The sequence below is a fragment of the Strix uralensis genome, chromosome 6 (genome assembly GCF_047716275.1).
Source record: "Strix uralensis isolate ZFMK-TIS-50842 chromosome 6, bStrUra1, whole genome shotgun sequence".
In the NCBI taxonomy this organism is placed as follows: Eukaryota; Metazoa; Chordata; class Aves; order Strigiformes; family Strigidae; genus Strix; species Strix uralensis.
In genome coordinates, this window is record NC_133977.1 from 37,281,407 (window position 1) to 37,300,324 (window position 18,918).

At 37.7% G+C, this 18,918-nt stretch overlaps 1 protein-coding gene across 1 annotated transcript in view; it reads right to left on the minus strand.

Annotated features, from left to right (window-relative positions):
- NCKAP5 (NCK associated protein 5) overlaps positions 1-18,918 on the minus strand; it is a 379,508-nt gene that overhangs the window by 123,855 nt on the left and 236,735 nt on the right. The window contains exon 6 of the mRNA XM_074873715.1: positions 9,808-9,957. Coding sequence (XP_074729816.1) covers positions 9,808-9,957 — 150 coding nt within the window. The remainder of the gene's footprint in view (positions 1-9,807; positions 9,958-18,918) is intronic.

Consider the following 18,918-nt stretch of genomic DNA (forward strand, 5'->3'; position numbering starts at 1 on the left):
TACATGGAGAGAAGGGCACTGAAAAACTATCATTATTTAAATTATAAAAGTCAGACTGAAATATCAGATTCCTTCACTGCAGCCTAGCAAGGACTCTTTGCAGAACACGGTTAACATTTATTTCAATAGAGAAAATCTGACAGGTTTAATAAAACCGAGACGATTTTCCTTGACTTCTGTGACTTACCTTTTCTTCACTGACTACACCTATTTCTTAGACCTTCTGGCACAGAATCATTATTCTTGTAGCCATATTCGATACTTTGAACTATTTAAAGAGCATTTGTTATGTCAGCCAAAGCAAGTAACACAGAGCTTTCTCTGTGGTATATAGCTGTAAGAAAAGAGCCATTGTACTGGAATTTGAAATATCATAGAAAAAACTGCATTTATAATCTGCTTTTACAATAAATGTATGCAATTACAATTGGTTGTGCTGAAATGAACATTAAATGCTTATCTATGTTCTCATTCTTTGTAAAAATTTCAGAGGTCCTGAGGATCCTATAGTTTACCTATAATGCTCACAACTGCATGCACCATAATTCAGGCAAAAAAAACCCCTCTGTAGGTAAACTAAAGGATCTTCTAAACAGTAACCCGACTAAAATATTAATGTGAATTAAAAATTGCATATAAGAAATGTTTCTTCCATGTGGAGATGTTGGATTCCCTTTCCCTGCCCTGGAAAAGGATATTCTATGTCATTCTATCTTGAGAAGGTACAAATCAGGAACAGTGTAAGTTACTCTGCCTTTCCAATGTTCCTTGTACCTCACTTGGACAGACTGATGTGTGGCATAAGAGCACTGAAATATCTAATGCTAGAAAGCTAATAACATTTATTAAAACCTAAACTGACTGCATGAGCAGGCTAAAGAAGAAAAATTCTGATATGCAGCAAAATTCCCTTTATACAACTAGTTGATGGGGTATGACATGATGTCACACTAAAAACAATTAAATGCAGTTTTAAAATTTAGCAGAATAGGAACATCAGTCAGAGCATATTCTGTTGAGCCCTTCACTGAATTAGCAAATTTCGAGAGATTACTGCTTCATAGGTATCCCACAGTAGAAAGCAGAGAGTTCTGATCTGAAAGTTTTTACCTTTTCAACATGTGCCAAAAACTCAGAAGCTCTGCATGTTGTGACCCAAAACATTTAACTTCTGCATCACTGCTGTGGTGTTTCATAGGAGATGATATTCTTTTTTTTCCCCTAGACTTAGTTAGAAAAGAAAACAATACCATCTGTTACTCAGACTAAAATTCCCAGGAGGCACCATGGTTGATTTTAGAAACTAAGTATTTTAAGCTGTCATTTAACTGAATAGTCAGAAAAATGCAGATATGCATGGCCTCCTCCATGCCTCTTCCACCAGTCATGGAGGCAATGACTTAATGTACAGACTTATTTATATTAAGGCACTCTTCCATTTCAGGAAATGGAACTGTTTGGTGGAACAGTGGATCAGCAGTCTCTCTCTCTAATGATAGCAGCAAATGGTTACAGCAATGAAAAACAGCAAATCTGAACAGCTCTTCCTACATCCAGTGGGCAGAGCTATTTTCAACATCCCTGTGTAAATTCATATCCCTGCTAGATCATCTTGATTTTTGCATGCCAAAAAAGAAATTGCCTTGAATTTTGACTGGCTTAGGAAAAAAACGTGTGAAAGGAGAGAGAAAAAATGAAAGTCCTTTTAGATCCTCAATATTTTACTGTCGGCAAGAAATACTCATCACATACTAACTGAATTTAACTCTCTGCCCACAAAAGGTTTCTATTAGTCTTCATCTTCTATATGAAGATATTATTTCTATTACCATCCCAACTGATAAGGTGCATCAGCCACTGAGAGCTATTCAGTCTCTGTGCCAACTATGGAGAATGAAGCTTCATGCACTCGTAGGCAGCGTGTAGGATGGATGGAAAAGCCACAGTGGAAGATCTGAACAGCAGGAGGGCATGAGCTGGCAGGAGGGAGGGTAAAAACATCTGGGAAGGCAGTGCATTTAAACACTGCAGCAGGAGTGGGTGAGGATAGATGGCAAAGAGGAAAACACCCCAGAGCACAAAGGCAAGGAGAAACAGGTAGCAGCCATGAAATTTGCTTCTCAAAGACTCGGAACAACTGAGCCACTGAAGACCTACAGTAGAAGAGTTCAAGCATCAACAGATTATAGAATACATTCAGCTTGATAGTACTTGCTGGTTTTAATTTAAAATTTACTTAGTTATTGGGAAGCTAAAACAGTTTGCCAATACTATTACCGGCAAAGAGCTGGAATAAACTGGGCTGGTTTTGAAACCAGTGATGCAAGTCAATGCTGATTCATTATCAGCCACTGGGTAAGTTTGGAAATAAGACTTTCCCTGCCTCATTGTCTGATCCCTGGCTTTAAAAAAAAAAAAAAAAAAAAAAAAGATTTCTTAGGCACAGTTCAGAAAACTAATTATAAAAGTCTCCTACTGAAAAGATATAAAAGTAAAATAATCCAATAATTAGGATTAAGTAGGTTGGCCTTTGGTGACTGATCAGCATAATGAATCTTAGCTATGTGGATGGCCAAGGCATTGGGCTAAGGAGAGGCTTCTGGCTGAATCAGATTAAATGCATTGGCTGGAACAAGACTGGTTGCTACAAAATATTGAGAACATTGCTACAAAATATTTAAAAGTTTCATGATTTTTCTATGCATCTAAGTAAAGTGATGCAAATTTCCTATAAACCAAAGTGAAGCAGCTGACTTTCAATAAACAAGTTTTTCCTCAGTTATTTTCAGAAACTCAGGCTCTTTGCCCCTGCATACTGCATGTTTCTTTCCATGAAAAATAATATAATTATTAATTTTCTTACCATTTTACATCATAGTACACGGAAAATGAGAAAAAAACGAGAAGAGAAAATAACGTAAGAGCAGAACAAAAACCACCAGCATCCCACTCAAAATAGTTATCCTCTCAACCCACTCAAAGGAAATATGTATCCTTCTCATATTTCTTTTTTATCTTTTTTATAGTTCATTGATATCATGTCTTTCTTCCTCTGCAGGGTAGTAAAAACATAATATCGGAAATACTTGACATACTTCCTCATTTGTTTAATGGTGATGATACAAGGGAAATTACCCTTCTAATATATTTGAACATTTAGCTTATTATCCTGAGTGAGTTTTCTCCCAAAGCTCAATTTATTAAAACAAAACACATCCTTCTATGATGAACTGCAAAGGGCAAGAGGGCAAAATTCTATAATTAAAATTAGAGTGGTTTCGTGACTCTTGTCTAGCAGATACTGCTTCTACTGCAGCTTAGTTTACTGAAACTTTCATTGAGTCTCATTCACCCGCGAGCAATGAGATTTTCACACATGAATTAGGCTTTTCATTTGATAACTTCAAGGTTACAATTTAATGCTACCCTAGTGGCTTGCTATTTGGTGAAAAAATCAAGATTGTGAGCAGCCTTCAATCATTATTTTTTGAGGTCAGTGGAACTTGTGCCCATTGCAAAACTTCTGGGAGGGAAGGGGGACACTCAGCAAACCAGGGAAACCACTTCCTTCTTGACAATGTTTATTTTAATTTGAATGTAAATACTGTGTTTTTAGCAAGGCATTAGTTGTGTGCCATCACAGGCTAAGGTGGGTAAATCATCTCTTCTGAAGAGTGGACACTGCCCCCACATAACCAAAACCCATGAACTGGCCATAAGAAGGTGATGGTACACTGCTCATCTAATGGAGGGCAGTGGAATGGGACCGTGTGTGGTCAAATGAGGCATGTTCATACAGCCATGAAACAGAATAGGTGCTAGCAAAAACGTGTGTCCTATCCTAAACGCAGGCACTACTCACCCCAGAACAGACAGACACCTTGTCATAAGACAAGCATGATGCACCATATGATGCAGTGTACATGCTGACTTCTGCCATACAGAGCCACTTACAAGCCTCACAGGAGGGAGCACGCCTGCACTCTGCTTACGTGAAAGACTTCTAGTGATTTCTGGGAGAAAGGACTCTGAGCTCTTCAGAAATGCAGAGAAGAAGTCAATCCTGTGCCTACATTCATAGGGGAACCAGCACAGAGAGAGGGTTAGAGTGAGCAGGGTCAATTCACATTCTTTTTCCTGCAGTAATGCATCTAGGATCTATAGTTCAGATGTTCCTTATACGTGGTAACTCAGCATCTCAGAGCTGGACAGACACCTCTAGACTTGAAACCTTAATTCCACCTCTTCTGTAATGTTTTCCTCTTTGTTTCCTGTGTAAAACATGTTATCCTACCAGACTAAACCAGGGCATTATGACCCTCTCCTCTGAAGTGTTTCCAGTTCCAGTATAAGAATACATTCAGATGGAAGAAGCCAGAGGAAAACAGACAGCTTCCCAAGGTATTTGAGTGCATGTCATACTCTAGCTCTTTACCTGCCTACAGATGTGGTACCAAGGCACAAATAGATGAAACAGACTGTACAGAATGCAGGAAAACCGCAACTGAGATGGGAACTAAATCTAGTCTTCTTGAGTCTTCATCCAGTATCTACTCACACTCTATTTCTTTTTGAGGAATTGAGAGGACATGCAGTGTGTGAAAGGATGTAACACCACCAACAAATTTGTGTTTCTTACGGAATCCCCTTTATACTGGCAAAGCAGAGCATCGTCCAAAACGACCTCCATTAAGTACTGTTTGGTCATTTAGTTCGGAGCAATGCCAGTCAGCTTGCTTTCTTCATAACCAACCAAAAGCAAATCCTTTCTAAAAAGTTGCACTACTGCAGTTGCAAAGAAGGAAGTTCGGAAGAGCTGGAGCATTTCATACAGTTAGACATAGTTAATTCATACTGAATTATCTTCACTGTATAAATGTCTGTGCAAATGACAGACTTTAACAAGCCTTCAAAGCTGACACAGTATTTATCACTGATTAAATCTTTAAAATCAAAGTAACTATGGCTTTTACAGACATGTTTAGATTAAGACTGACACTAACTCAGTATATCAGTTTAATTCATTTGCAATTATGCAGGTGCTCAGGCAGCCTGTACTTCAGTCATTTAAGGCTAAACTGGGGCAGAGAGCCCATAGCTCCATACTGGATAATGAAGCTCTGGGACAGTCTTAAGGCCTTTACAGACACTGGTTTTCTAATATTTTCAAAGCTTTCCTCTGTGCACTGTGCCTGTGTAAACTGTTCTTGCTGGAAACAAGAAATAGTATACAGTTTTGCAATGAGAGTCCATATAATACTTAACATACCCAAGAGGGCACATTAAGGTTCTGTGAAAAATTTCCAACTTACATGCATATGACTTTAGAAATATAACATTATTGTTTTAATGTAATTGTGTATATACCTACATATACCTGAAATTGCTATATGAGGGTTAATGCATGTTCAGAATAAATTTTTTTTTTGTACATTTCTGGATACCATTTTATAAAAAATTGCAATTATTCTGGTGATGAAAGCAGATTAAAAAAATGAAATTCCACCAAGGAGTTGATATGTTATTCACCGTACTTCATTAATATTTCATTTTTTTCAGCACTCCAAATACACAGAGAAGTTATCAGAGAATTTTTTTTCTTTGTAAGAGTTAGAAAGCATTTGATCATAACTGCTGAAGTAAATTAAGTGGCATTTCAAGAGCAGCCAACTAAAAATGCTGAAGGCACAAAGGAGTTTTGATATCCGGGAAATCACAATTAATTTCAACTACATAAAACGGGATACAAGATGGTATGAACCATTTGTTATTTGTCATCTGTTTCATTTGATTAGAAACGTATGGTATTTATCAGTCAGTAGAGTGGAAATAGAATTTGCTGTAAATGATAAAGGATGTAAAAAGATTATAGGTAAAAGGAGCAATGGAAGAATATGTATATATATTTCTTATCAAAGTATATGATAGCTTTCACTTGGGCTGACTACAAAGACACTTTATTATACTGATTTGTATTGTTCGGTGAGAAAATTTCTAGGTTAAACAGAAGTTAATAAAATCTAAAAGGTATTACAGAAATTTATTTGGCAATATATTTGACAGCACCCAAGAAAAAAAAAAAAGTTAAATACAATTCCACTGATATGGAAGACATTTAAAAAGAGTTTTCTGTGAAAATGAAACCTCACTCATTTTTTCACACTTAGATTTGATAATTTCCGGGTCCATATCCAACAGTCCAACATGACTACATTTTTCCTCACATCGCCAGAAATTCCTGAAGAGAAACACCACATATCTCATATCTACCATGCCAGTACTTCAGGAAGGGCAGAAACAATTTATTTCATGTATGTGTCCTGGTTTCGGCTTGGATAGAGCTAATTTTTCTTCTTTGTAGCTATAATAGTGCTGTGTTTTGGATTAACTATGGGATTTGGTATAAGAAGAATGTTGGTAAAAACATTGATGTTTTTAGCTAAGAAACCAAGGACTTTTCAACTTCCTATGTCCTGCTAGTGCGCAGCTGCACAAGAAGCTGGGAAAGAGCAGAGCCAGAGCAACGGACCCAAACCAGCCAATCAAATATTCCATATCATGTAATGTCATGCTCAGCATATAGATGAGGGTTGGCCAGGAAGCTCACTCTCTTGCTTCTGGGATTGTGGTTTCAGGATCTTTTCTTCTCTGGGATTGCTACCTGGGAACAGGTGAGCAATCACACTGTGCCTTACTCATTTGTATTTTCTATTATTACTATTATCATAATTCTTGTTTTATTTTAATTATTAAATTGTTTTTTATCTCAACCTTCGTACGAGGAGCAGCTGAGGGAACTCGGGTTGTTTAGTCTGGAGAAGGGGAGGCTGAGGGGAGACCTCATCGCCCTCTACAGCTACCTGAAAGGAGGTTGCAGAGAGATGAGGATGAGTCTCTTTAACCAAGTAACAAGGGATAGGACAAGAGGTAATGGCCTCAAATTGCGCCAGGGAAGGCTTAGACTAGATATTAGGAAGCATTTTTTTACAGAACGGGTCGTTAGGTGTTGGAATGGGCTGCCCAGGGAGGTGGTGGAGTCCCCATCCCTGGAGGTGTTTAAGAGTCGGGTTGACATAGCGCTGAGGGATATGGTGGAGTTGGGAACTGTCAGTGTTAGGCTAATGGTTGGACTAGATGATCTTCAAGGTCTTTTCCAACCTAGATGATTCTGTGATTCTGTGATTCTCCTTACCTTTACCCAACCAATTCTCTCTTGGCTGCCGGCTGGGTTTAAAACACGACAGTCCTTTTTCCTGTTCCCACCTAGCAATCAGGCAGGGCGTGAGAGTCGTAATCTCAGGGTCATGGGTTCCAGCCTCACATTGGGCACCAAACAGGAACTCTTTTCCCATATAGATATTCAAAATAAAAGAAACTGAATAATCTATTATATTGCATATGTACCAGCTAAACTACTCATTTATCCCTGTGCTGGTGGATAGCTTTTCTCTTTTGGTACTTTATTTACTTGAAACTTAGCTCAGACTTACCCAGCGTCTTTTGTTTTAATGTGATCAGTCAAGAGAAGGTATTTACCACAAAAACGTTACCTGCTGAATCTAAACTTTTATATAATAAAAATGTTACACCACTTGATCAAACTTTTTCCTAGATATGCACTGTCATATACATTTTCATACTCATATATAGATACATACATATGGTCCCTCATTTCAAGAGAAGCTCACTCTATCAACAGGATGATGAATACAGGTAGGGAGAAGGATGGAATAATTTTACAATGCTCTAACAGACTGGGCTACATCTTGTCACGAGCTAAATTTGAGTAACAAACAAACAAATACAAAAAGATATTAAAAGATTTCTTTAAAGTGCTATATCAATGAAATTATATTAATAGGCATTAATAGATTAGGTTCCCACATTTTGACTATTACTTTTACTAGGTTCTGTTTATAGGCAGTCTTCAGATTCTACACTGCACAGATGGAGGACCAACTTTAGTAACTACTTTAGCCTTGCTGATTTTATTAATTGTGTATGATACAGTAACATCTAATCATGTAAAGTAAGATTAAAGATTCTGACACCCACAGCACAGGAACCAACAAACAGTAATTTTTTGTTCCTTTCTGTATAGACTAATAAAATATTTAGAATAATTAGTCTGCCAATAGTAAAGGATTAGAACTGCTAATTGCATATAACTTTAAAAAGTATGTCTCTTAATTAATAAACCATTAATAAACCAATTTATATTCTTCAAGAGAAAGATCAAGTGCAAGGATATATAACATTAAACAACACACAATTAACAACACTTTGTTTTAATTATCTTGGGTCACAATTAATGTTGGCCCTGCAGTTCATCTTTTTACTTTGATAGCTCCTTAGGCTATTTATGTAGATTAATTATTGAAGTATTGGCATTCACTAATCCGTGTTTTGAAGAAGCCACTGCACAACACTGACATCAGTGAGATCTATTCACCGACCTTCCAGAACTAGATTCTATCTGTCCATAATGTTACGTTATGTATCTGGGCAATTTGCCACAACTGATAAAGGTTGTGACATTATTGAACAACTTCCTAACAACTGAGGACATAAAGAACTGCAACTGTCATGCAGACCGATTAAGAACAAGGTGAAGCAAACACATATCATGCATATTTGGAAATAAAAGACCACAAGGAACCAACAGTCATTCTTCATCGACAGATAAAGCAAGGCTATAGTAAACTGTACATTTATCAGAGTTTTATGGGTCTTAAAAATTTGGTATCATATGTTTTTTCCCCAGGGCAAAATTAGAGTTAATTAATAGTAAATGTGTTTATTTTACAGACTTTATTTTAAGCTTTTAAAGGAAAGAAAAACTGTAGAGACTGCCTATACTTTTCAGTTTTCAGATTCTGTATTTAGATCCAAACATGATTATAACTATTCATGTTTTACTTTTAACAAAGTCCTCAAGAACAAAGATCCAGAGTATAGGCATAGTGATGAAGTCTTTGTTTACCACTAAGATCTTTCTAAGGCATTCATTTATCCACACACATAACACTACATAAATACCTGAACAGAAGAGAATGGAGGAAACACCTGACAAATTAAAAATATGCCTTTGTACTAGTTCAAAATTATATTAAAATATGCACACTCTTGTTTTTTTATACACATTAAAGCCCATGCTTCTATCGAGGAGCACAAAATAAGTTCACATATATAAGCAGTTACAATCTTACCTGTACCTTGTCCGTGGTTGCTTAACAATACTTCAGAACTTTTCCTCTAGTTAGGAATTACCACAAGGTGCACTACTTTGCACATCCTAATTTTCCAGAAATGCACTCAAAATCTAGAGTGTGCAGTTTTCCATGTGGTCTACAAGGAAATAGATTTTCCACAATCTAGCAATAAAAAGACCTGAGGTCTCCCAAGCAAGCAGTCCAGCAATTAGAAGTTGAACAATAAACTACAATGAAGCAACACTGGTTTTATGACAGTTGTTAAACCACCTATATTAATCTTACAATATTAATAATTTAAACAAAACCAGTAAAAACAATTTCTCTTATTAAATGGTCTCAACTGAATTAAAATACTGTATAAAGTTCTTTTTAAAGGTATCTGATGCTCAACATTAGAGAGGGATCCTTTCAGCAGTTCTAAGATTAAGCTTCTTGTTCATCCTTGGTAAATGCATCATAAAAAAATACCATAACATGAGTACAGGTGATCTGTGAAATACTGGATTTATACTACAAGGTGATTCAGTGCCAATAAATGAATGAGGCAGGGGGTAGGGTGGTCTTTTATGTGTGAAACCATTGTACTTCTTACCTCCAGAGCTTTCAAACGCTCCAATAGCAATTTTGTCTTTTCTTTTTCTTCTTCAGTGCTGCTGCTTTCACTTCTTGCATCTTCATCTGCTGGCACGTGAATTTTTTCCATGCCTTCTTTACATTTCCTACTGTCTTCTGACAGGTTTTCCTGAAATGATTTTTTAAAATGTCATTACTCACAGGTGGAAATGAAGTTAACTATGCAAATAGCTTCAAATCTCCCTTGTATACGAATGAAAAAAAAGCAGAGCAAGTTGCTAGTTACATGATTACAGTACCAAATAAGTGGAGTCATGAAGGGTCTATGAAACATGCTGCTGTGCCAATTCTGCAAAAGTGTATGCACAACTTAACTGCTACACCTACTTAAGATTTTTAAAAAGTGGAACTCATCATCTTTTTAATAAAAAATCTTGCATTTTCTTCTTTTAAAGTTGCAAGGAAAATTAAGCATACCAGCTTTCAATGGAAGCATTTTGCCACTGACATATAAAGCAGTTTATTGAGGAAAAGCTAACATATGTTCATGTCTAATGTATTTCACCTTTCTTCATCTAGAGCTAATATTTGAATTACTAAATAATGGGCTGAGAACCAAGCTCCAACCTGAATACTGATTTAAGATCCACACTAATATGTAACTTTTCAGAAGCACCCCAGTCTATTACAAGTCAGTCAGATTGGGTTATTATTAGCTGCTGCTGCTGAGTGGACTATGGCTGCTGAGTTTTACAGGAGGTCTATAAAAATCATAGGATTGAACAGTGTATCCTACTAACTCTATTAATTATGTGTCCAAGTTCTCTGTTGAGAGAGACAATGAGAGAGAGCAAGTAAAACACTGAGATTACAAGCTGGCAATGTAAAACACTGCCCAAAATGACAAGGCGAGCATAAGAGGAAAAAAGAGAACTACACAGATGTATGGAGTGAATTATCACCCGAGTGCAACACTAAGTGGACAGTCTCTACCTTGTAAACCGTGTTCTCTAACTATAGAAGCAGATGCAGTGTGACAACTAATGGGAAGATTAAGATTGGAAAATGTGATGTAAATCAACATTAAATAATGGGTGTCAACACAAATCTAGAGAAGTCCTTTAATGAGCATTTAGTTTTCTTTGTGTGCCTTTTTGATAATTCTTATATACAAAGGCACGTACTTCCATGATCTTTCGGTTAGTCTATAAGTGAGATGTATTTTCCGTAAACTACTACAGAACATAAACTCTGTCTAAGCATGTATTTTCATGAAGAACAGTTCCAGCTTGAATAACTGTGCAAATATAACTCTTTGAGAGTTAACAGCAAGACATTATCTTAATTAAAACCCATAAACACAACAGAATTAAAAATCAGCACTGTGAATCACATTTCTAACAATGTCTTTTTAAAATATTAACTAGCTTAGAAATTGACTATTACTATGTTAAAAGTTTAATCAACAATCAATTTTATAAATTGCGGGCTTAATCACTGAATACTCTTACAGAAACCATGAGGCACAGATCTCATTCTGAGCCTCAAAACATGAATGTCAAAGAGCCATTCCATCAGATTTTCAGCATTAGTGCTATCCTGATCACAAAGGAACCATAAATACAGTAGTTGTGTTTTTTTTTTTTTTCTTCCTACTACTCACTGGTGCAACAATCAAGCATCTGTAAAAGAGCCATTAAACCATTTACCCTTCAAGTTGTGCTGGTGAGTGCACTGACATAAAAAATTTCTGTGAACTTGGGGAAAAAAAATTGACAAAGGTATCTCTTAGATGTAATTCAAACACAAACAATCATTTTTAGGAGAGAATGTGACATGAATTAGATGTGGCTAGCTATGGAAGAAAATATAAACGTCTGACCAGGGACACCTTTCCTGCTCAAACTAGAGGGCAGCAATTTCAAAGGACAGGTAGAAGAAAGCATAGGTTATGACATTTCATCACATAAAGGGGAGTAATACAACTTCCCAGAGTAAATCCCAGTCACCTAAAGAAATAACCCATTCATCTTCTAATTACAAAATCTGAGGAACTTACCTTGCACACTAGTACATATCCTGTTTTACTATGATATTCACTAGAATACCTCGATACTTACTGCTGTTACGCCTGCTTGAGTGTTTAAGTACACATATATATTAAGTACCCATTTAAGTACACATATATTCAAAATTAGTTTATTACTGAGTAATAATAAATGAGTTGTAGTGTTTCAGGCATGGGCTAAAAAGGTCCCTGATATGTCACCTACCATACCTGGAAAAGCTGCACAGCAGAGGAAAACATTACTAACCTTAGAAATCGTGTTTAGGCATGCAATTTACTGGGGGCGCTGCCCTGTCACTTTAACCAGTTCTATCTGGGTGATATGCAGTAAGGGTAGAGTGAAAAATCCATACTCAAGAAAGCAAAGAAAACAGGTGCTTCTTAAACACCTTTTGTGCTTAAAGTCAAGTCAAGTAAGAGGGAGGATGACAAAGGCTTTTGGAATGACAGAATCCTCTTAAGAGTGAAAAATCTGCTAATATCAAAGGCAGCTGCCTGCTGGGGGGAGGCAGGAAGGGGCAGAGAGAGATCTGCAAGAGGAAATGTCTATCTCCTGCATGACGTTGATCAAATCCTACAGAAGGCTCTGGAGTAAGCATGCTGAAGGCAGCAAATAATGGCGTAGAGTAGCTTATTCCTTTTTTTTCCCCTAGATTCCTATCCTTTTTGTGTTACCTCAAATAAAGACCACCTTTTGAATCTTTTAAACAGTCTCTGTTGTATGCCTGACATTCACACAATTAAAGGTAGGCTGGGTTTTTAAGCTGAATAGCAAAATAGTCTCCAGGTCAGAAGTCCACCAAAGGCAAAGTAAGTGCTATCCTGCTGATCAATGCAGTTTTGTTTCTGTGAAAACGTAACAGATGGGAATGGTGCTCTGGAAGTAAGCTGGACAGGTAAAAAAAAAACAAACAAAAGGTAAAAAAACCAACGACCCAGCTCTTGGTCTCCCCAGACCAGTAAGAGTTTAAGAAATACGCTTGTACCATGAGAGGATGCAAACACAGCAGCCTTCTGAGAATTCTAAAGGCTCATCTACATCTCTAATGCTCTGTGTCAACAAAGAGACAATAAAAATATTAAATATGCAAATCTTACTAAAAGGAAACTATGATTATGCTGCTCATTGTAGACCTGTTCCCATGGAAATTAATGAGAAACTTACAATCAAGTCCCACTTTGCTTAAGCTTCTCAAGCTGCCATTGCTTTTCTGAAACCAACAGTATTTTGCAAATCTTAAATGACATCCTGCCCTGACCATTATTTCTAAGTATTCAGTTTGTTCTATAAATCAAACAAACAGTACACTGATGATGAACCCTTTGAACAAGCACTACAGGCCCTATAGCCAATAGACAACAAGAGATGAAAACAGACCCTGCAGTCTGGAAATGGCAAGCTTTCTAGAATCAATGAGGAGATATAAATCACTGAAGTCACTGATCTATTGAGCTGTACAATGCAGCGACCTGACTGAGACTTACCAGAAAGCTGGTTTTCAGTTAGCTAAAGTAGGAAGGAGCAGTATAATACTCCCTCTTCCCACTAATAAATAAAAGTAAGAACAATAAACTAAGAGAGCAAGAAATCCACCTGAAATTCCAAATGATAATTTACTGGAATTTGTAGAATATAAAGAAACATGTAGAATATAAATCCAATCTTCTCCCTTCCACCTACCTTTCAGAATACTGAACAAAAAAGTGTTCTCACTGTTTATAAACAAAAGGAGTAACTCTAATGATAGAAAAGATCACATGGAAGCTTTCAAAAGAGATGAGACTTAACTGTCTACTTCAGAAATTACCTCCTCCTTCATCCCAAAAAAAACAAAAGGCTGCTGACCCTCTGGACACAACGTTAGTCATTGGGATGCCTTTCCTCTAAGACTCATCACCTTCTCAAGGAACAGACAAGAGTCAAAGGGACACTTAGCCAGCTATTTCTTAACCATTATTATTTCAGAAATTATTATACTCGTAAAGTTTTAATGGTAGCACCATCAGTTGACTGTTCTTTGCCCTTTCTTCTTTCTTAAGATGCTTTCTAGGAATTACATTACATATACACAGAAAAAAGTTGGGAAAAAAATGAGCTCACTTTAAAACATTTCTATTTGTAACTATGAAAGTTCAAACCAAGAAGAGTAAATGTCAGATGGCACAAAGAAAAAAAGGTAGTTAGCAAAAATCTATTCTAGATTTTCTTTTTTACAGTGAAAACCATGATTAGGCACTAATTGGAATACAGGCTCTTTTCTGGTAGTAATGAGAAATACATGATATGAAATGATCATATAGTTCCCCAGGTAACTCCTGTTCCAATTCTTCCTAATTTGAGATTTTACAGTGCAGGAACTACCTACCCAAGAAAGAAGCATTGAAGAAAACAGAAATCATTAACACTGTTAACCAGCAGATGGGCAGAGGAGGCCAACCAGAACCAGCAGCAGCACAGCACCTGCCACAGCTCTCAGCAATGGGAAATGCAAAGTCCTGCCCAGGGGGAGGAACAACCTCGTGCACCCACAGAGGCTGGGAGCTGGCTGCATGGGAGGGTATCTGTTGCAGGGAAGAGAGGAGATGGAGCCAGACCTTTCTTGGAAGTGACATGATGAAAAGACCAGATACAACGGACCCAGCTTGGAACATGAGAAATTGCAATCAGATATTAGGAAAACTTTTTTTTTTCCTCTTGTGAGGGTCACCAGAACAGGTTATCCAGGAAGGTTCCTGAATCACAGAGATATTGCAAAATTCAATGGACAAGTGGCTACAATAATACAAAATAGCATAATGTAATCCTGATATAACTGGATCTGGACTCTACAGTACTGATTATAAGCAGCAACCTTTCACAAGGACGTGTGACAAAATTCTGATTGAACCAAATGAATTAAAACAAGATCAAGATCTTTAAAATGCTGATTTTCCCAATGAGCTCTGGATGACATGAATTGCTTGTCTGGAAACTGATAAGTAATAATTAGAGATGACACCTTTGCTTAAAGAAGCTAAAGATCATTTTCATGTGATGAACACAACTCCTCCAGAGAAGTGAAGTGTTTCAGATGCAATGTGGTAAAAGATCCCTCAGATACAAACAATCTCTATTTCAATTTTGGGTCAGATTGTAATGCCTGAGTAGAGGTTTTTTTTCTGAATTCCTTTTAATTCTTCAGCTTCTGAAATTTATTAGAGAGAATGGTTTTATAATGGTTACAAATTCAAATTCTTCTGAGAGTCATGCCTGCAATTTTCCAAAACCACACGTTAATCACACATTTAACCCAAGAATAAAATACATGTAGGATATATAATTAAATAGTGCTTCTGATAGCTCATAACCACTTATTTGAGAAAAAAACCTCAAAATGATTCACAATGTAGTTATTAACAGATCATATACAGAGGCAATGGTAACAGGCATCCACGAATCCAATCAATTGGAACCCAAGCTAAGTGGCTAACTTGGCATCTCAAAACATTTAGCACCTTCCATGGTGCCTCAGGACCTTCTCCAGGACTTTCTAAATAAGATATTTACTAACTAGTTATCTTAGATTTCAGTAACTGAATTTGGTGACCCAGGTACACTAAATTACACTTCTAACACTCTTTCCTCCTATAATGAAGGCAGACTCTTAACCTCCAAACACAAACTGCGATTTACAGATCCATATACAGAATTGTTTATTTATGCACTGGTTCTGGCTGGGATTGAGTTAATTTTTTTTATACTAGCTAGAACTGGGCTATGTTTTGGATTTGTGCTGGAAACATCTTGATGATTCAGGGATGTTTTGTTACTACCGAGCAGTGCTTACACAGCGTCAAGGCATTTTCTACTTCTCACCCCACCAGCGAGGAGGCTGGGGGTGGACAAAAAGTTTGGAGGGGACACGGACAGCTGACCCCAACTGATCCCAGGATATCCCAGACCATTATGGCGTCATGGTCACTATATAAAGCTGGGAGCAGGTTGGCTGAGGGGCTGCTGCTTGAGAACTGGCTGAGCATCAGTCAGTTGGTGGTGAGCAATTGTTTTCACTTGCATCACTTGTCCTTCTTGGGTTTTATTTCTCTTTCTGTTGTTTCCCTTTTTGTTACAATTTGTTGTTGTTATTGTTAATATTGTTATTATTGTATTTAATTTTATTTCAGTTATTAAACTGTTCTTATCTTAACCCACAAGTTTTCTCACTTTTACCCTTCCAATTCTCCTCCTGCCATCCTGCTGGGGTAGGAGTAAGTGAGCAGCTGTGCGGTGCTTAGTTGCAGGCTGGGGTTAAACCATGGCAATATAATAATAAATTGTGAATGTTTTTTCTTGCAAGGCCATTCTATAGTCTTGATGTATTCTTAGATGATGTACTTTCAGTGTTATTTCCACTGCAGACCTCCTAGTGTTCAGCACTATTCTTCACTGCAAGTGAGTGATATGAAATGGGAATTTTCAGACTGTTGATGTAGATAAAAACTGTAGATGAGGGTTTCTTTGTACTTTCATGGAAAAAACAGCCCCAAGCTATGCACAAGTAGCTCAGTCTGATTGCACAAGTTGAAAAAAGGCAGCAGTTGCTTCAATGATTACTGGCTTAAATTTCCAACAAGGTTAAAATTCTTTTCCAGTGGCACCTTGCTCCCCTTTCTCCCCCCACCATGACCTTTTTCCCTTAATCATAATTAACACTTGTTTACTGTGGCTCAAACCCTCTTAAATATGCCCTTTGAAAATTTGCTATATCTTCTAATATACTTTATAACGTATTTCATTCAGCAAAACCTTAGATGTATAAAAGACACCTGAATGTTAAGTCTGAGCAATGGATGAATTCACAAAGTCTTTCCTACAAGATGCTTGGTACAGGAGTAGTCACTGATATCACTGTGACCTGAACATGTCTGTTCCATTGGCAAATTTTTTTAAAATTTTCTTTATTTGCTAATGGGAATCCCATCAAACACATGACCCAGGTCTGGAAAAAACCCATAACCAAGCACACAAGTTAGAATGTAAAAAATAACTGTGCAACTAGACAGTGCAATCTTAATGATCTCTGAGTCTAAGGCTACAAATATGACTTCTGGTTTTACCTTGCTTAGTTCTATCTATGTACTCAGCTGTTTTCTCTTGCTTTATTTTCTCCCAGTGGAAGGAAAGACTAAAATATAGCTTTGCTTTAGATAGCACATCAGCAAGTGTAATAATATATTTTTGTTTAGCTAACAGCTTTTGTTCAGAACAAGCTAACCAAAATTGAAGGAAAAGAAAGGAATGCACATATATCACAAAATTTTACAGAAACATCCCAAATTGTTCTCAGTTTAACATTAGCATTGTCAGGAAAAAAATATACAATTCTTCTTTTTCATCTCTCGATTTCACTTACAAAGTGAACAGAGTGAGCAGTAACATTCCCTAGATTAAATACATGTGATGGATAAGAGAACAAAGTACTTTCTTTATGTTTCCGATACGAGCCTCCTACCAGTCGCATATCAATCTAAATGTACTACATATTATTCTTCACTCAATACACTCCTCACTAGTACAAGCTATCACCCCTATTGAGCAGTTCTGCAGTAACATTAATAAGTTTCCTGATGATGCTTTTATTGGTTGTTCCATGCATCAGAAATATCTATTTCTTTTGAAAAAGTTTAGATCAAAAAGGACTGCAAAAGGAGAAAACCTTCACAGTGAAGTTCAGTACTAAGTGTACTTATCAGATCAGTACAAGCAGATGGAGTTTCTTGTCTTCAGGTCCCCAGCTGAACATCAGTCCTGGGTGTCAAAGTGAACTAAGCTAACCTTGTGACCAAATATTGCTGTTGACACCATCCTGTCTTTAGTGAATGGATATTCACATTATCAACAGCACCCTCGCCTCTGGCAATTTGTCTCAGAAGTGAAATCAAAGACTGACCAATCTGGAGGTGACTCTTCCAAAGCAGGTTTCAGGCATGGTGGTGGCAGGGCAGTGTGGCAGTAGCTCATTGTGTTTGTTGTTCCTTTTCAAAATGGAAGACTTTAGCTACACTGAACAGCAAAGTTATCAGCAGAAAAAAAAATGTTCTAGAAGGCAAGCTGTTCTTTCTTAATATGTGTATATATGATATTATGAGAAGAACATACAGTGTGATTTTTCATGCAGATATTCTAAATTGGTTCATTATAGTAGCATACTTAAAGTAATCATCTTTCCTACAGGAAACCTATATGCAGCATTTAAACTTTCCTGAAGGAGTAAGTATTAAAGTAACTACACTTGACTAAAGTGACAGTATTAAAATATCTGCCTTTGACTGAAGTACAAACAAGCCAAACTATTTGCTTGCAAACAAGCTAACATCTTTGTCATCAACACGGACAGTGGGATCGATTGCACCCTCAGCAAGTTTGCTGATGACACTGAGCTGTGTGGTGCGGTCGACATGCTGGAGGGAAGGGATGTGCCATCCAGAGGGACCTGGACAGGCTGGAGAGGTGGGACCGTGCAAACCTCATGGAGTTCAACAAGGCCAAGGGCAAGGTCCTGCCCATGGGTTGGGGCAATCCCAAGCACAAATCCAGGCTGTGGATTGAGAGCAGCCCTGCGGAGAAGGACTTGGGGGTATTAGTGGATGGAGAACTGACTGTGAGCCAGCAATGTGCACTTGTAGCCCAGAAAGCCAACCAAGTCCTGGGCTGCATCAAGAGAAGTGTGGCCAGCAGGTCGAGGGAGGGGATTCTCCCCCTCTACTCCACTCTTGTGAGACCCCACCTGCAGTGCTGTGTCCAGCTCTGGAGCCCCCAACAGAAGAAGGACACGGACCTGCTCGAGCAGGTCCAGAGGAGGCCACAAGGATGCTCAGGGGGCTGGAGCACCTTCCCTGTGAGGACAGGCTGAGAGAGTTGGGGGTGTTCAGCCTGGAGAACAGAAGGCTCCGGGGAGACCTTAGAGCGGCCTTCCAGTACCTAAAGAGGGCCTATGGGGAAGACAGCGAGGGACTTTTTACAAGGGCATGTAGTGATAGGACGAAGGGTAATGGCTTTAAACCAAAAGAAGGTAGATTTAG